Below are 20,473 nucleotides of genomic sequence, written 5' to 3'. Positions count from 1 at the left end.
TACAGCATTTTTTATTTTTGTATTTTTGTACATCACAGGTTGCGAAAGTGTTGTCCCCTGTACACAGAGTCTGTTAGTTTGTATGTGCGTCACAGTGTATGCATGTGGTTTGGAGAAGTGGGTGCTTGTGAGTACAAAAAAAATGCTTACTATAAATATTGGTAACTGCATCTTGGGTGTGTGCACAGAAAATACAAACCACACAATTGGGTAATTGCATTTTGTCAATTGATTTATGTATATTCATTTGTTGTTTGTACCACAGCTGAATTTGCTGAGTTCTACCTTTTCAGTGATTTGCTGAATACCCCCAATCCTTTTTAGCCACAAATATTTGAACATTTCCTCAAGTGTATAATTTATTTCCAGTGTTTACTATTTGCAAACATAATTGATGGAAATAAGCCTCTAACAGCGAGTGCTGATAATCTTTTTTTTAAATTTTTATTTCTGTTGAAGGGCAGTTCATTGTTTTTTATGTTTTATAGATTTGTTGTCTTTTTATGACTGAAAAAAGTCTGTAATAATTCCAGTTTTTCTGTAAATTGGTGTTTGTGCATGTGTGCATATAGGACAATGACTGGATAATAATTTCCTGCCACTGTAGTTATTATTGAGAACACTGCACTGTTAAACGCTCATGAGATGGCGTACAGTACAGGTGAAGGTCACCATCCTGACTGCTGACAAAGAGCTGGAGCAAAGATAGCCATTAGAGCTGGATCACTGCATCTTCTGTTTACACTTCCAACCATTTACACACTCGCTGCACTCTATTAAGCCCATTGGACCCCTGAGAATTGCAGATTGGTGGTCAGGGCATGAGGTTCTGATGGCTGGATTTGACTGTAAAATCGATGGCCTTTGTCTATATAACTGCACTAGCATGAGGATCAGTGGCTGTGAAAGTAACAGTCTGATTTGAAGACCTAGAAATACACATGGAACAAAGAGAGAATTGAGAAACACAGATTAGGAAAGATGTTCCATCTCCTTTTTAGGTTTTATTTCCTTTATGCTCATTTATTCTCCCTGTCTTCTAATCCCCCAGTCTGTTGGTTTAAAGGCCTTTAGCTCTTCTGTCACTCATTAGAGTGAGAAGTAGAGGTAGTCACAAGTAGAGGTCAGAGCATCAAGTAGACCAGTCACCCACTTCAGCTGAAAGCTGCATTACCAGTTGAAGAATTCACAAGCTCAGAAAAATACACAAATACACACAAGCACAAAGTGCAAGTGATGTTTTGCTGTTTCTCTTCAAGGCCTCCATCTTTAGCCTCAGCACCCAGGGAATGAGAGGCTAAATGGTGAAGTTTTGGTGCAGAGTGCAGCGTGGGAACATTTCTCATGTTGTCAGAGCTCCCGCTGAGGCTCACATATGCCTACAGCTCTCAGCATCCAGAAGCCATCACTCCAGCAGGCGGGCCAATCAAACCCATGCTGTCACTTCAGTGAAATGACTTGAACTGGCACTCACACACAGGCAATTTCCCCACGGGGAGCACAGGGACAAGAAGGAGTACATACGAACCATGCGTTCAAATGCTACACACGCAAAAGAAAACACACGTAGCCCTATAATGTGCCGCAACAGAAATCAGACTTTTCCACAACAGCCTCTGTTACAATGAAAAAAATATTCCAAGAAAAAGATCTAATGAATCTAATGAAAGAACCAACCGAGGAATCTGTGTACAGCTGTGCATTCTTTGCTTTTCTCGACAACTGTTCATCCAATCTACCTGAAGCTGACTCCTGGGAGGAGGCGATAAAACAGCACCCTACCTTTTCCAAATAGTGGCTACAATGCCATTCACACTTGGAGAAGGTCTGCAGAAGCAGAGAATAACTGAAGTGTAACCAGTTGTACTAATACTGTACTCCCTGGAAAGAGAAGCGCAGAACTCTTCTGTGCTTGGGAATGATTGGCACTTGAATATACCTGTCTCTCAGATCACTGGATTTGATAGTGATTAGGCTTAGGGAACTCGGTGAATAGAGACAGGTCCAAATTTGGCCTCATTCTGCAGGTCTGCTTTGGAACAAGAAAATAGCACAACTGAAACTCCTTGTTCTTCCGCATAGGGCGGCCAGAGAAGTAACTTATCCAGGAGCTCTGCCAGCTCTCACATCAAGGCCATTTTCTCCATCTACGATGATAAGACCGTTTCCACAAGGCCAATAAAAAGGGACATGGAACTTGACTGACTGCCCAACCATACAACCACAAGTGGACTTCTTCGCTTTACCTTTTGCTTGCTCTTACACTGTAATTTGAGCGGGAAAAAAAATCATAATATTGTCTTTAATTTTGCTAAATTGGAAGTTCAAACTATTTTCAGTAGTCAAGAACAAATCACTACTGTAATAATAAATTCTTTGACCTTCAATCTTTGCTCTTTGCTGACCTCTAGCTTGTCTTAACGCTTGCGTGCACATCCGTGTATCCGTGTAGACAAAGCTTATTATGCTCCTGCAGCAGTCTGCTCAGTCATCCTGTTCTCCAACCTACCTAAACATCATTTGGTCAGAAAGATTCAGTCTCAACATCAAAATGCGCCCACTCAAATGTGTAATTTCGCTTTGATTTATGACATGCAGCATTCCTTTTATGTATCCAGTTACATTTACATTTTCTCTCAGTAATAGTGGAGATAAATCAAGAGATGCCCAGCAACGTTTGCAGGACACTTCCCTCAAGGAATTTGTTCCAGACTAAAAGTGTACTCCACTAAGTACGACTAAAAATAGACAGTTAAAAATAATAATAATAAACAGCGATTATACTTCTTGCATTAATCATGACTTCACTTGACCATCTAAATGTTCAGTCTGAGACTCAGGTGTATTATGTTAGCAGTGACTAATGTAGCCTTAAACTACTAACTTACTCCAAAGCCGCACTTTCCTCATTATTAAATTTTCATCTTCAGCTTCATTGGATGTTCTGTCCAAAGACCCAGCCCTTTTATGACACATAAAGAATTCCATCAAAGACTGGAATTATTATCATTATTAATATTTTTTATTTATTTATTTCGGGGGATTCTTTACACTCTAATCTCAAAAGTCCAAACGCGCCGTGACAAAACACACTGCATTATGATTAGAATTTCTGACTCACATATGAAAACACCATATCATCACAAACTACTCTAAAAAACAGTAAACACAACAGCTTGACAATGTGCAACGACGTGAGAGTTTCTACGAGAAGAATCAGTCTTTAAATTTACACCTCATGAACTGATTTCTGCTGGGAAAGATAAAATGAGATCAAGATTAGTGACTACAGCAAAAAGCAGTATGGAGAACAAGAGTTTTGGAGTAATAACACATCCCATTGTTCCCGTTACCTGGAAGCAATGGCAGCCCGGGACATTAAAGTGAAAGATTACCTCACACAGACATCGACAACTGCATAAAAGTGGGAAAGAACTTTACTCCAGTGGATAAAACATATAAAATGCAGTAAGATGAGAAACAATAAATATGAAATAATATACTATTTGTGGCAGCACTCTTTCATTTCCACACAAGATTTTTTACATAGATAATGCAGATTAATAGGGACTGAGGTAATGAAAAATACAAAAGTCACTTTAACTACAGATTTGTCATCTGAAGTGAGGTGTTTGTTGGGCTACTAAAGTGGGTTATTTGTCTTCTCTGGGCATATGCCTGCCTGCGTGTGTGTGTGTGTGCACGTGTGAGAGAGAGACAGTAGGCAGAGGTGTGCTGAACAGAAGCTGGAGAGTTTCCACCTTCGTCCCTCTGGTCCGTGAGGGATGAATGAAAAGACAGGAGGCTCGGGAGATTCATCCATCATAATGAGTGATGAACACACAGACACACACACAGAAGAGCACTCACTCCGTCAGTCCAGACAGGGGCCCACAGCTGCTCTAACCAAAAAGACACAGTCGGCGTAACACACACTCGGGAAGAGCTTGTTCGTTTAATCGGCTGATGGTTTGGTGATGGCACAGATGCGTGGTTTGTGGGAAATGAACCAATGCCTTTTCATTAACCTCCTCATTTACATCCCCTCCACCTGCACCACCACTTCAAACAGCCATTGCTCCCTACTGCTTAGAAGACCCTGCAGCTTCTGCAGATCAAAACTAGAAACAAGTCCAAGTGGACACTGACACTTCAAGGTCAAGCAATACAAATGAAATTATACATTCAGCTAAAATCTGGAAATCACAAATAGTATGTTTATGAATAAATCATTCGTTTTACTTAAAAAAAATACAACTCTACTTTTAGGGTGTGGCCAGTCCACAATAAGTGGTCGCAGTCTGTAATCCTAGCCCTGTGTAATTACCCCTGATCAACCCTGGGACCCCTTTAGCTCAGATTAGCCCTGCTTCCTATGCATCCCCCACCTCAGATCCCACAGACAAAAAAAAGGTTGGAAGTGGAAGAATGTCGCCCACTCCCGAAGAAGCCTATAATCAGCTCTCCCGCAGCCCTGCAACCTGTCCCCCGCTTGTGCGGATGATGGGGGTGTTGTGGATGGATGAGTGAAGTAAGACAAAGTCAAGCCCCCACTACCAGGTCTTTTGCTCTTCAACTCAATACTGAAATATTCAATATGAAGAGAACTGTCTGTGTCAGAAGACAGCAACACAGTGACTAATAATGGCCATTGTCCAGTAAAGGCTGTTATCTGGAACTGAGAAGAAGCCACTGCCGCCAAAGCTCCCCAGTGACACCCCAACTGGCTTTTACGACGACATAATGGCCGAGAAGAAATCAGCACAGGACAAAGGCCCAAGTAGTTAGGGCTCCATTTGACAGAAGAGCAGTTCTTTATGAGCTGACTAAAAGGGCGAGTGGGAAAGAACGCTGACGAGAGAGGGAAGAAGATGGTATTTCAGTAAAACAGTTCAGTGTTGGAAGCTTTTGGTGCTCCATGGACGATAGTTTTTACTAGTGTAGGGATTAGAAGGTTGCATTTGTGACATGGAGTAAATATCTAGAGAAATGCTAATGCGGCATCCATTTGCATGAGTCATTTGCCCATGCTCCGAAGCCATTTTAAGAGCACCGAGATCGCAAATCACCACACAGTCACACTTATGGCGGGAGCCATCACATCCAGAGGTCTGACACAACACTATGAGTGTATTTCTTTTAGATCTTTGTGAACTGGATGTTTTCCCCAAATTCAGCTACATTTTCTGTTTATTTGTCTCTGAAAGTGAAATAAGGAGTACTCATAGAAGCACTGATATGCAATGCAGGAACAGTTGCATTTTGTTGAAGAAAGGTAAGACTGCACTGAGCCATGAACATGCTTTAAATCAGGATTTTAGATGAAGGACAGGGGCCCAGCAGCTTGGGTCCATTAGTCATTCTTTGTTCAGCCCATACACACAAAAAATACACCTCCATTGAGATTGAGTTAATTATGCAAATGAAGTTCTCTTTTCTGGATTTAGTGGGACAGCTTTTACACTAATGCCTATGCCAATTTTATCAGATTCAATCAAAACATACTAGTAATCATCAAAGCTTTATTTTTAAGCCCCCAAAAGGTTGAGATCTTCAAACATCACTACTTGAATAGTTCAGGGTAAGCTGGTCAATTTTATTTATTAATAAAAAAATGAACAACGAGTTGTTTGAAGGCGCACTGAGACGTCAGGTTAATGACGTCGTTCTTCACAACGAGCTTATGATGCTTATTATCAGGAACTGGTTTACAAATGTCCACTAATTATAGTCCCCCCCCCCCCCCTCCCACACACACACACGCACGCACGCACACACACACAAGCAAACGTATTTATTTTATTTATTTAGCTGATGTTTGAGAAGGTCATTTTTCTCAAACAGACTGATGTTTTGTTTTGAGGTTTTTTTTTTTATTATTACTGATGACTCGGAACGTTGTGACGTTTTAAATGAAAAAAGAACAACACCATATGAATGATAATCTACGGTGGAAGTTTTCGTGATAAAAGATACAAGTTCCATCTATGGGCCGAGAGGACTAAGGAGTGTGAGGTGTCGGTAACTCCGAACCACCCAGGACGCACACTTTTGGTTGAGCTTCATATAATCTGATAGAATAGAATAGAATAGAATAGAATTCAACTTTATTGTCATTGCACATGCACAGGTACAGGGCAACGAAATGCAGTTTGCATCCATCCAGAAGTGCTTTAGTGATATAGATATATTACAATGCGGTGATTGTTGATGCACAGTCATGTAATCGACGGCGCACAGGACATTCATGAATAAATCATAAAAAAAGACACTTCAAATGGTCAACTTGCGAGCCCGATAAATGACTGAATCCCTGGATTTTTCATTTTCCTCGACAAGGACTTTTAGCGCGCCTGCTCCACATAGTGTGTTTGCATTAACATGCTTTAAGATCTTTTTTTACCCATCGACACTGTTGCAACGCGAAATCCTGAAACGGTTGTATTTGGAACCTTTCAGGAATCTTTCGTGTATTGCTTACTCAGCGCAGCCGCGTTATCACCGGTAAAGTGGAGAACTGTAGGTGTTTAACACTTACCGATCAGCATCGTGGCTCCAGGACCGTATCTGTGAGTCTACAGCTCGGCGTGTCACCTGCCGTGAAAACGGTAAAAAAAAATAAAAATAATAATATTTACGCACTTTTATCCCCAGAGAGCGAGGACAGCACGAAGGTGCGAACGGTAGGCGTACGGCACTTAAAGAAGAGCCTCGGAATGTGCTGGAGCCGATTTTAGAGGACTTGTTTCCTCTCCTGTCTTTCCAAAGACAACTCTTTTTGTCAACACTGTATCCTTTACTCCCCCGTCTTTGGTGACCAATTCCCAGGAAATCTTAGATCCTATTGATGCGCGTTCTCCTCAGTTAAAATCCTATTGCTCGTGCTGCTGCTCCGCGTGGCCTGAAGGAGGCGAGGGATAGGAGTGTGGTAGCGAAGCTGGGTGTAATTGCCTGTTTCTTCTCTCTCTCTCTCTCTTCTCTGAGGTCTCTCTGAGTTCTCTCCTCCTGTCATCCTTTCCTCTCCAAAGTCCCACATCTTTCTCTCTCCTCCCCTTGGTGAGCCCCTTTAACATGACAGGGCTGCACAGAGACAAGCTGCACACCTGTACAACTTGGCAACACATTAGCCATCTTGTCAAACTTACTGCTTTGTAGGTCAGCACTAGGAATGACGTTGGCTTCAGATATGTTCTGCCATGCAGCCTCAGAAAAACAAAGATAAATTAATCAATAAAATAAAGGCAGAAGCAGTAAGCAGGTCTGGATAGAAGAAGCATGACAGGTGCACGGTAAACATGAAGGGAAAGAAAAGAATATTTTCTGAGACAGGTTTCCGTTCGTGCTCTCATAAGTATGATTTGTGCGCACTTGTCAAGGCAACTGTCGTGTGTGCACTACAATGTGTGAGTGAGAGCAACGTGAGAGTGACTGCAAGTGATGGTTTCTCACAGCCGTCTCTTCTGCCAGTCTGCGCCTCCTTTGTGTCTCTTCTTGTCGATGCATCATTTGGTGAAGCTGACACATATTCGGGGATTTGAAATTGGCTGCGAGAGCGCAGAGAGCCTACTCGGAATTAAATTTCTGTTTGTTCAAATGGCGTGTTGTGTGTTATGTGTGTGTTTGTGTGTGTGTGTGTAAGTAGATTGTGATTTGAAGGGCCTTGGTGTAATGCTAAGCTGTCCTGGAGCTACGCCAAAGCACATCTCCCAGGGTGCTATCGGGAACTTAATTACAGCATTAAATTGCTCCCTCTCCGCCTCTCCTGCGCTTGCAGTTCACTTCCTCTTCGTTTCCATTTTCGCCCCTTTCCGCTTTTCTACTTAAACTGTATTTCTACCTAATCATATACTTTGTCTCTTCTCCCCATCTGTCTGTCTCTCTCTGTCTATATTGTTCCTCTGCTTCTAGTTTATTCAATTTGCTGCTTTGGCTGAAATGCCCACTGGTCCTTGCTGTGTTCATGTCATTGTGAAGAGGGCTTTCAGATGTTTTTTAAATTGTTCCTGACATCCGCTGTCCAAGTCAAAAATAACGTGTTCATCAGCTGTGTCTGCTGTCCATTCAAAGGGTCTAATTCAACCTTTACATTAAACTGATACTATATACATGATGCTCTTTAACAGTCAGTTTGTCATGATGCTATTAAGAGTGCTGTTCCAAAGAGTAAAGCTGCAAGTGAGAAAGTGGAGCATGGCAGCAGGGAGAGGTTGTAGTGATCAGATTGCTGATGAAGAGCTCCTTTTTAAACATGAAATATTGTCTCTGACAGAGTGTTGTGCGGGGTGTGAACTATACCTTTCTTCTCCAATCCAGGTTTCTGTTCCTTGCCATTCACAAAGGCAGCAGTAGACCCAGAGACTCTCCTTTGGGGCAGAGTAGGGGACACAGGGGCAGCTGGGCTGTTCTGTTGCCTCATGCCAACCATCAGCCTACAGGCTGCCATGCCAGAGCCTGGGCTAATTAGAAACACGGGAATCGCTCCAAGCTTTACATCAGTCAGCCTCAGCCAAGAAGATTTGTTCTAGCCTATTTGTTCCATACTGTATGTTAAGAGAAAACAATGTTTACACCTCTCTGAGGGACTAAATAAAAGCCAATTTTTCCACCGCAAAGCCTATGTGTATTTTTAATAATATATTGAGGAAAGGCTCTTTTATAATACTGTCCATTAAGGACCTTTTGCAGTGGCTTAATAATAGTTGCTCTTAGCTGCATCACAAGTCAAGTTCTAGAGTAAATCTATGAGGCTGAAAAATGAAATCGGAGCACAAGTGCCAAAAACTGCAGTCCTTCAAGAGGCCACTTGAGGCTGGCACCAAAAGTGAAACTAATCACATAGACTTCTCACCTTTACAGCTGAAATCAATATGTTTACATCTCAAATGGGGGTAGGGAGGAGGGACAATTATAATTAAAAAAAAGTTGTGCATCATTACAGGCATGGCCACTTAGATGAGGGGTGAATACAGAGAAATGTAACTCGTAGCTGTCGAGTAGGTCTTGACTAATTTGAGTCACTAATTAGACCTCTTTTTAACTACCTGAAAAATAATATTCTGGCAAGCTCCAAGATTATATTAGAACTTAAAGCTTATAATTTAGAATTTCAAGACCCCCAAAAACAAAGATAGAAAAAGCATTACATCTAAAACTGAGTCTTCCAAACAGGACCTCACAAATCAGTGAGTGATGTCACAATGTCTATGCCCTCCTTTAATATGGCCTAAAGTTGGTGTAGGTAATTATATTCAGCTTTTGAGTCCTAAAGCAATTACAGCACTACAGTGGAAACCCATGCCATGAACCTGCCAGCACACAGTTCTTGTGCTGATGTTAATGCCAGAACAGGTATAGGTGACAAGGAAGGAGTCCACACACTGAGAACTCAGTAGTTACTGAGTGAGCAACATGCTGGCTGTAAAACAGCCTGTTTCAGTTTAAGCATTGTTTTCAATTAATTGCATTCTCAAAAAAATGTTTTGCCTCACTCCCATTTCTTCTTGTTGCATGTTGAAGCTATACTCGAAACCTTCTTAACTCATTCACTGCCAGCCATTGGCAGTGAATGAGTTAAACCCATTGACTCATTCACTGCCATTGACGGCTATAGACGTCAATGGCAGTGAATGAGTTAAGATCCAACCATGCAAATTATAATTTTTTGCCACTTTTCAAGTGGTCTTAAACTTTTGATTGGGACTGTATTAGAGAGCCTGATTCACTGTGTCTGTTTTCTTCAATTGCCGTACACTGGTTTATAACATAAATTTTAATGTTTATTTCCAACATTGGTATAAGAACAATTCTAAGTCAACTGGATTCCAAGGGCATAAGCCTAAGTGAATTTATGACTACATGTAAAAGTCAGGGTGAGTTGCAGGGATTCACACCTTTGATTTAGTTCTGGCGGAGTGATCTTTACTGTGTTTGACTTGACAGGCTGTGGCATGAACCAAGAATACACTATGACCAAGTGAAAATTGTAAAATTAGCTCACTTAACTAGTGAAATTTCCATCTAAATTAAAACGAACAAAATCAAAATAGCCTCACATGGTGAAGCTTTTTCTACATGCTTAAAAAACACGATGAGGAGCACAGATACATTTCCACATGAGTGGAACTTTTTTCACATTGCCAGCATTTTCACTCATTTATGCCTAAATGGATGTAAGAACAGATGGTCTCTTAAAAATAAATACTAGATTGACTTGTCAGGATGATACAACATAAAGGAGTTTTCTTTTTCATGATTATATTGTTCAGACTTTTGAGCCATTTGACCTCCTTTGTCATTGGATCAGTGTTCAACTTGTTCATTTCAAGTTGCTACGCTATACACTGAAAAACAATGCAGGAAAAAAAAGTCTGACATTACTGTTCCTTTGTGAGTTGCGGGACAGCAAATCTGTAGTTAACACTGGTGGACTTGCTGCTGAGAGCCAAGTATCTATGGTGATGAGTGACAGATCCTGGAGAGGAGAGAAGGTCAAGCTGTCACACTTAGGTTTAATGAAATTGTGTTATCTTTCCACAATTGTGTTCTTTTGTACACCGTCTGGCTCTGTGTAAAGCCACAGATTTTTCACTGGAGTCAGTTGTGAGACTTGGCGATTTAAAGAAGAAGATCAGACATGTTGAAAAGTTTGTTTACAAGTTAAAAAAAACAAAACAAAGAACACGATTGCAAAAGAAACATTTCTGCTAAATGTGACATATGCACAGAATATGAATTGTTGGCTGGTTACATTGCACGGAGGTGAGGTGGAAACTCCAGAAGAGGTGAGCAGCTTGTGATTATTATGCAGTACGTGTAAACGCTGTAGAGTGCTGACAGTGTCGCTGCAGTGGGTTGGGTGGGTGGAGAAGTGTGGGACAAAGAGCGAGTGCGTGATGAGTGATCAAGACCTGATGGAGGAGGGGGTTAGATGTGAAATATGGAGATAAATGCTGTCACCTGACAGAATGATGGCGGTGTATCACGCCATGCAAGCCTAATATCATGTGACATCCATTTAGCCGTGGCATCTGGGCATCACTACAACATCCTCTTCTTCCTCCCTTCTTCACATTCACCACAAATATCACAACTTCCATTAGTTATTAACAGATGGCAACAAACAGCAAGAAAGACTGATGGGAAGTTCATCTAGTCTCTCAACAGCAGCCTGATCAATACCTGTCAATGCCTGACAGCCTTGTAATGTCCACCTTTTTGTTTTCCAATATGCGGCGGGGATGTGAGAGTGCGATAAGAATGGCACCGCTGTTTTTGATGAGTTGTTTGTATAAATCTATGAAAGCATGAGGACGAGAGCTTGGGAGTGTGATTTACTAAGAAAAACAAATGCTTTTTCGCAGCCCTTGAGGTTAATGGATATGATGCATAGCTGCAGATTATCTTCTTTATTCTGTACAGAAGTCATTTTTTCTGTAATTTACTGGACAGCACAACAAGAAGTGCAATCAAATCTAACCACAGCCATGCTGTTTTATGATCCCAAATACATGCCAGAGCGTAATGAGTGACAGGCTAATTAATGAAAAAGAAAAGAAGTTAGCTCTGCCTCTCTTTCTCTAGTGTTCCAAGCCATCGGCCTCCTCAATTAGAGCTTTCTCTGCCAACCTGCTGCCGAGGCTTGAATAGGTAATGGCTGGCAGCAGCAGAGGAGGCTAACAGCCATCGCTTTCTCTTTCTAAACTAACAATAGTCCTCTCCTCTCTCATTCCCTTCCTCCACAAACAGTTTTCACTCTCCCCCTTTCTCCTTAATCATAAACTTTATCTCTTACTCGTTCTCTCATCTCGCACGCGCTCCTCTTTGAAAGCCTGACACTAAGCTCTCACTTTTTAAATTGACATCCATGGATCTCCCTCTTTCTCAATCCCTCTGTCAATTTGCTTACTTCAATAGCATTTTTTTTCCCTCTTCACTATCTCTCACTAGACCCAAATCTCTTTCACGCCCTCTTTCTCTAACAAACAAACAAATGAATTGAAGAGCACTGGAAAGGAACATCCTCAGAGCGTAACGGCCATGCCGGCTACCTGACTGACTGACTGAAAGAGAAACCAACTAAGTGACAGAAAGACTGACAGCAGGTTGAAGGAACACTGAGAAGGTAGACTGTGAGGCACTAAAGTAATTTAAAAATGGGCGGACAAGAAAGACAGATGCTGATGGGTGACAGTGTAAGATGCCCAGTCCCATAAAAGCACCTGAAGGCAAGTCTAAGAGCGGGCATTAAAGGAGAAGAGACCAAGTGTCAAGTTATTAGCTTGTTGTTCAGCTCACTGATGAGCTTCCCAGCTTGTGTCTCTATGTCCCTTATTAACATATACTGATTTGAATGACTAGCAAAAAGAGAAAACAAGCAAATTACATAAATTATACGACTACATGCAAACCCCGGGATTTAAAATACAATTTAAAATCACCCCAAAAATGAAAAACAGATACTAATAAGAGCACAAGTTTTTTTCAACAACATGCTGTGTGGTTCACCTTATCTGTCTTGATAAGGAAATGTGTTGTCATCATGGAGTGTCATATAAAAATGCTTAGTTAGCTCCCATCTGTGTTGTCCTTTGCAGCCATTCTTGATGCTGCAAAGGATTGCACCTGGGAATATTGTGCTGCCATCAGATAACAGTTCTGGTTTTAAGACCTGCAGTGTCTGCATGAGGTGCTGGAGAGGTGGCTGTGCAGATTTGTCAGCCTGGAAGGTTGTCAGCCTGTTTTGGACCTCTATGTTTAGTTTTCATTTCACCTGCTGACTCCTTTTGTTTTTCACTTCATATTTACTCACTAGTTAGGTTTGTGCACATGGACACACCTTGCACATTAATGATGGCACAATGTTAACTTTGACAAAACTGCATTATTGATGCCCCAGAAATGAAATATGTTAATATTTCTATTTTTTTAAATAAAGCAATTCTAATTGTTCTTTGACTCTTAAATGTGTTGATTAATTTTGGGGGTCAATAATTAGCCATTACTAAAAAGTAAAAGGTAAATTTGTTTAAGGAAATTTTATGCATCTTTTATGTTTTATAAAAGAGTAACAAGCCATTGGTAATAACATTTGACCAGGTTGTAAAAAAAAAAAATCTATTTGGCTAGTTTTTATCCAGCTCATTAATTCATCATTTAATTCACCATCCCTTACTTTCTGTAAAAGGGAGATCCAGCGCATCAGACAAAAGTACACTTATTAATAACTTATTGCTGCACCATTTACAACATGTATAATCTATCATATGTGAAGTGGTGAATGTTGCAGAAATAAGTTAATAATACATGTATTTTGGATTAATAGGCTGAAGATCCTTTACACAAACTAGGTGGTCATATTGATGAATTAAACAGCAGCAGTAAAGACTACAGAAGTAATGCAGCTAGAGGACATACAGTAAATTAATTATTAATTTTCCACAGCCTTCAAACCCAGAATGTCTTTAACAGAATGGCTTACAACAGCTATATAAAGAATTAATGAATGATTTATAAACCATTAACCTCCTAGGACCTGGCGTCCACATATGTGGACATCACATTTTGGGTTATTTAGACCAAAATACTCAATTTTGCTCTACAAGGGCCTGATATCCACTTATGAGGACATTATACTGCTACTGTTCTAATGAAATTTTAAACGAATGTCCTCATATGTGGATCTCATTTTTCTTAGAAGCAAAAATTAGGTAAAAAATAAATAAATCTGGTAATTCTTTATTTTTACATTCATCGGGTCCCAATCAGCCCAAATATCAAAGAGAAATTAAAAATGCATGCCGTGGAAGAGTTCGCGTCTTAGGAGGTTAATAGAATAGCAACTTATTGAACGGCTTGTAAAATGTGCTGCCCAGAAAATGACATCATTCTCACAACTGTAATGTTATAAGCTAGGATCATGAGTTTTGTTTGTGACCAAGATTTTTCTTGTTTACATGATAACATCTGGATTCACCAGACTTCCCTTTTTCCATTAGCAAAGGATGGCAAGTTGCTTTGCAAGATACATTTACATAAACTCCTCTAAAAATAAACATAGCTCCTCATATCTGTTATATCTAACAATATTTCTTGTTTGAAGTTTCCACTGTAATGAGAACATTAGAAACAGTAACATCTGTCTGGTACTAAATCATATTCTTACTGTATATCACCTGGTGTCACTCAACATATTGGCCGCTGGGGTGTTTCTTTAAAAAAAAAAAAAGTAGCACATAGTGTCAAATATCTAGATCATATGCGTTAACCCAGAGGAGAGAGAGGCTGACAGCCCAGTATGACACTGCAAAGTGTGTGTGTGTGTGTGTGTGTGTGTTGTGCTTGTAAGCTCTGCCACCTGCACATTCCAACTCATCACAACAGGAGAGAAGACGTCCCATTTAGCATCACTGTCACATACAGTTTCACAGACAGACAAACACAAGAAGAGAGAGGAAGAGTATGTATGTGAGTGTGTGAGAGGGAAAGAGAGATCGTGGTAAGAGGGGAAGACGGCTTCCCTAACATAAATAAATCATCAGTGTGTTTCGTCGCCTTGGCTGGGTTCACAAGTGGAAGATGAAGGAGCGTAACAGTGAGGGGGAGGAGGAGCTGAAAAAGAGGGAAACCGATAAAGAGGGAAACTGCTAGGTGAGGGGAACAGCAGGCAGGTGGGAATCCTGATGTCTCAGGTGGAACAGAAAATGTCTACTGTCAAACTGATGTAATTGCTGCCAAGAATAACAGGACACGTCGGGGGTCCATGTGTAAATTCATGCATACAGCTATATAATACAGTCCAAACTACTCCATGTGAATTTAAACATCTCTGCTGTCTCTAAAACACAGGTAGGAAGATACTTATTGAATGTCTCATTGGAAATGTAGATCTAAACCCAGGCATATGAATTTAATCTTTAAGGCAGTTTTCTTCTCTTAAAGTGTGTTATTCATACTATCCAGCACTGCTCTGTCTTTATAGTATCTGTGAATGAAGATTTTGGTGTATGTGCACTCGCTAGCCACTCGTTAGGTATGAATGGCGAAGAAAAGCTATTTAAATGATTTTGAATGTGGCAAAATATGTTGGGGTCAGGCAGGCTTGACGGGAAATGTTGATCTGCTGAGATTTTCCCTCACAACCATCTCTAGGGTTTACAGATGATGGTCCAAGTGTCAGTTCTCTAGGCAAAAAATTATTTGAAAAAAGATATAAATCAAGTCATCAAAAACTGAAGCAGATGGGCTACTACAGCAGAAGACCCCACCGAATGCCACTCCTGTCAGCTAAGAACAGGAAACTGAACTTCAGTCTGTATGGGCTCACTCAAATTGGACAACAAATGATTAGAAAAATGTTTCCTGTTGTAATGAGTCTAGATTTAGTGTCAGAATCTGGCATAAACAACATGAAAACATGAATCCATCCCGCCTTGTATGAACCGTTCTGGCAGCTGCTGGTGGTGATGATGTAATTTCTTGGTATTTTCTTGGTACACTTTGGGCCCTTTAGTACCAACTGAGCATTGAGCCTATCTCAGGATTGTTGCTGTCCATATCCATCCCTTTGTGACCACAGTGCCCCCATCCTCTGGGTACACTGAAGATTTGAATGTTGTGGCTCATATCATCTCAAGATGGTTTCTTGAACGTGACAATGAGTTCAAATAGCTTCCACATTCACTAAATCTCAGTCCAGTAGTGCACCTTTGGGATGCGGTGGAACAAAGGATTTAAATCATGGATATGCTATTGATAAAACTATAGCAAATGTGTGATGATCATGTCAATGTTGACTAAAAACTCTGAATGAATGTCTCCAGCACCTTGCTGAGTCTATGCCACGAAGAATAAAGCCAGTTCTGAAGTCAAAAGGGTGTTCACAGCCAGTATTGGAATATTTACCTACTCTAATCTCACACAGTAAGTCTTCAGTGACTTGACCCTGTTTACCAACATTTTGGCACATGATAAAGTGATAGATGAGTCCTGATTTTCCATTAGGAAAAACATCAGCTTTGCAAAAACATTTAGGATTTTAATTCTATTACACTAATCAAAATTTAATAAGCAGACCTCAATAAAGTCTAATATAATAATGGCCTCAAATACATAACCCATTTTGGTTTTTCATTTGATTTTCCTCTTAATAAGCAAACACTCTGCCCAAGACTAACAATGATAATTTTATGTTGGTGGTAATTGAAATTTTTCATCTCCAAACAAACAGTCTGTTACCTTTAACATTAAACTATCCTGGCATTTTTATTTGCCATTTTTAAGCAGACACATGTCAGTTACAGCACATTTACAACTAGAGCTAAATCCAAAGTAGGTAACTGTTTACTTGCTTCTTTCGTCTTTATTATATTTTCATACTTCATATCTGACTCATTTTTTTACAGGGTAAGTTTTATATCATTTTGCTCCCAAGGCCAACTAGAGTGACTCATGCTATGCAAAGAATGGATAATGCTCGATTGTACTTTTATTCCCTAATTGCTGCCTAGGTACTCCAAACTGTAATTAGAGGGGGTCATACATTTGAACAATCGTTTCAGAGTTAGTTCAGCTGTGTTGCCACCACTTAAGAAAGAATTTGAAGGAGAACAGTGTTGCATGTTTGATGATATTTAGCACAGTTCAGCCACTCTCAACCATATATTCTTTAATTTACACTGTATAGGCATATACATACTTAAATCACTTGAAGAAGAATTACAGTGACATTGGTCAAGCAGACTGAGAGTGAACAAAGGGGCATCTTCTGCTTTAATGTTCCAGGCTACAATTACACACAAAGACTACATGAAGGCAAAAATCAGTCTCTTATTCATTACCATTAGAGTGACTCCAGGATGAATATTACCACATATTAGACTCCTACTGTATTGTTTTTGCAGTATTGTTCATGAAAGAGAAAGCGAGAGAGAAAAAACCCAGTCTACATAAACATGTTATTTTGATTTTTTTTATTAGATTAGTTTTTCTGGTTTTGTCACGGCTACAAAAACAATTTGTCCCCTTTATATAGCTCTACTAAACATTGAATTATAGCTGCTAACAAAACACTTGGTTGTCTGAGTATTGAGGCATAGAAAATAAAGGTTTGAAAAGTATCTGTATTTGGGGGGCAAAACTCAGAAAATATATTTGTACACTTTTTTAGCATTCACCTTGAAAGTTGGCTTGTCTTTGGGTTCAATAAATAATACAATGAAGCAGTCAGTGAAAGCCTGTGTGCTTGTTGAGTCAGATAAAGGACATGCTTTACGTAGGAGAGTCATTACAATGGCAGAATGCTGCTTTGTATAGTGAAGATAAGGCTATTCAGAGTTAAAAGCACAGGCTTTCACATAATAAATGTGGCTAGTGGCCATCCTCACACTAAACAAGGTCAACTTGGCTTTTATTGAGGTAAAGTGGGAAAAAAGGAAGTGATTAAACAACGTCAGGTAAACCACTTGTTTATTCATATAATAGGAATTGAACTAGTATTTTATATATGCAGTATGATGAACAAATGTTTGTGTGAAAATGTTTTTACACTTGGAGCCACTATAGAGACAAATGCGATATATATATATATAGATATAGAGACAACATTTACATTGTTGTGTTTACACATCAACAACAGAGAACTACAAAGAAAAAAAAAACGAAGCCAGTCTTGCCATTTTGTGCAATTTATAAAATTTGACAGTACAGCAGCAGACCATCATATAAAGGATGGAAAGAGCAGCAAAGAAAGGAAAAACAGCTATGCCTCGAGATGCAGTTGAATCTTAGAGATGTGAAAGGATATTGAAGGTGAGAGGGGAAAGTAATCCATCGTGAGGCATGTGAAGAGCCACAGAAAATGCAGTGGAAACACTGGGATTTTGCTTTCCTCCCAAAAGATGAGAGCATCTGACGCACCTGATGGTAGTCCTGGAAAATCTGTAAAATAGGACCCATAAAATTGAAAGACTGCAAGGGTTTGGACCTTGGAAAAAAACTGTCACGGTCTGCGAGAGTGTGTTTGGTGGATCCAGGTGCGGACACAGACGCAGGAGGCAAAACTTTTGCTAAGCTCAAAGTGAGCCTTTAATCAGGGCTGATGGAGAAGGCAAAATAACAAACCATAAACTATGGGAATGACAAAACTAAGAACCTAAACTGGGAGTAACTAAAGGCTATGAACGAAGACCAGGAATGATCTATGACGAAGTACTGTGGACAGACTATGAACACGACATGAAAAACTGTGAACGAGATCTCAGTACTGGCACATGAAGGTGCAGGGAAACATGACTGGAGAAAGTGACTATGAACATGTCCAATACCGAATCTTGCAGGCTAGAATCATGACGTGCAGCTAGAATAACAGGGTGCATGAACAGACGACGTGACACAGACTGAATGAAACACAGAGACTAAATACCCACAAGGATGATTAGGGGAAGTGGCTACACATGGGAGCACAGCTGACACACATAAACCTAATGACAGGACAGGGGAAGTGAAACTAAATACAATGAACAAAGAACACTGGACTCTTTCAAAATAAAACAGGAAACATGGAGATTAAACATGACAGCAACCTAGAAATTCACCAGCTCAAAAATGAATACAAAAATACATAAAACTCAAACACTGGGTCACACGACCCAGTATCGTGACAAAAACTGTATATGAGTGCTGCAAGACGCTCGCTCTGTTTTTCTTTCTGCTCGTAGAAATGACTCCTTTACAGGGACACAGTCTATCTAATTCTATCCACCTGAAATATTTATTCTCATACATCACAAATTTTTTTGCTTCATATTTAAAGAAAATTATAAGACGTTATGTGACCAGTGTATCAGCCTCTAATTCAGATTGTTATTTGATTTTTATTTTTTAAACCTCTTTGGTTGTTCTATTACAAAACATAAACATGCCAATCATAAACCTTGTTGCATATGTGCCTGGTCACTCATTTGGCTCTTGTATCTCCTTAGCAACGCATTGTTTGTCCATTGTATGCATATACATATGCATATCCAGGCCGGGTTAGTTTCCAGCTAATCGTGCCCTTACATGCCTCACGGGTTCTCAGTGTTGATGTCAACAAGGTAAGCAGCTTTCAAGTCACACATATCAGACAAGACAGAAAATAAGAGAGGAAATTGAAACTGACTGCATAGTTTTGAGGGACATTTTTTGAAAAAGCAAAATCGTTACAAAAGTCTAATCTCTAGTGCCTTTAAAGACTTAATGAAGACAAACTGCATGACATAGAGGCTTAGAAGGTCTTCTATTCTTATTTTCCTTTATTTAGTTATGAGATGTGATATGAATCACACAAGAAACACTTGAAATAATTTTCATATATTTCTGACTTTATAAAATACAATTTTTAATAAGTAATTTTAATACAGTCAGACAATCTAAAAATGCAACTGAGAAAAAATGGTAACACATGACTGAAAGAACATGTGGCGAAGTTGGCTTGAACATCTATGAGCTGCTTTCACTTGATAAATGACTTGTTACAATGTGTATTTCCACAGCCTTACTGGAAGGCAGGCTGCTCTCGCTGACTATTCTAGTCTTGCTTGGACCCACAATGTGTGTATTTTTGTGTCTGTCTCCATGTTTGTGTCTGTTTGTCTGCATTTGTGTTTCAGAGCAGCTGAAGCATGTGGCGTGAAAGACAATGGCACAAACCTAAAGGTCTAGAGCCAGGCATGCTGAGATTCATTTCCCTGCCATTCAGCCAGATAAAATATCACAGCAATCATGGCCTGCACCCAGTATCACTGTGTGTCTACGTGTATGTGTACACATCTATTTAAGTATGTCTGTATGAAATTTGTCTATATATGTGTGTGTGCAAAGGTGTTGTGTGTTTTGTCAGTCTTGTGCCAAGTGAGGCTTCTGCAGCTGCTATTGTGAGGACGCATCGCCTCGTTGCCTTCCTGTTTTTCCATCCCATCCAACACCCCCAGACCTGCCTATGCCTGTATGGCAGGTCACATGGGCGCTCTGGGTGGTTTCACATCCCATCATTTCCTGTGACTGACTGTCGGGGCACATCAGGGTGCCACGCGAGTCTAATGCTGATGAGCTGAGACAGCTCTATTCTGACTGGGAGGGGTCTAGTGGACTAAGCACAATCTGCAAGCACCACCCCCTCCTCCATGTACACACACACACACACACACACACACACACACACGTAAACAAACACACAGACTTACTGAAGAGAGCAAACTACATAGCAACAGTCTGCTAGCACCACCGTGCAAATTCAGTGTGTATGCATGCGTAACTGTGTCACTACAGTACAAGCATGAATCACACCAGAAAGCCTAATACTAACTATATTTTTGTGGTAGGAATTATGATGTATATACCATTAATATGATAATATATGCCTACAAACGCATAAAATAAATCAAATCACAGCACTTCATTTACTGTTTGGTTGGTGAAGACTACTTGTCTACGAGAC

At 40.1% G+C, this 20,473-nt stretch overlaps 1 protein-coding gene across 5 annotated transcripts in view; it reads right to left on the bottom strand.

Moving 5' to 3' along the window:
- Nucleotides 1-20,473, bottom strand: part of znf385c (zinc finger protein 385C) — a 147,395-nt gene that overhangs the window by 51,318 nt on the left and 75,604 nt on the right. Inside the window, exon 1 of one of the 5 annotated variants that reach the window (XM_086289784.1) lies at nt 6,539-7,190. The exons of the other annotated variants lie outside the window; for them this stretch is intronic. Coding sequence (XP_086145910.1) covers nt 6,539-6,548 — 10 coding nt within the window. The 5' untranslated portion in view covers nt 6,549-7,190. Of the gene's footprint in view, nt 1-6,538; nt 7,191-20,473 lie in introns of those variants that run through there. 5 annotated transcript variants of the gene reach the window in all.

Source organism: Aulonocara sp. 'chitande type north' Nkhata Bay, linkage group LG4, assembly GCF_057382095.1.
Source record: "Aulonocara sp. 'chitande type north' Nkhata Bay isolate Kocher_YH1m ecotype deep benthic linkage group LG4, A_spYH_male_GT1.1, whole genome shotgun sequence".
Lineage (NCBI taxonomy): Eukaryota > Metazoa > Chordata > Actinopteri > Cichliformes > Cichlidae > Aulonocara > Aulonocara sp. 'chitande type north' Nkhata Bay.
Note: the sequence above shows the minus strand (reverse complement) of the source record. Positions and strands in the feature narration are given on the sequence as shown.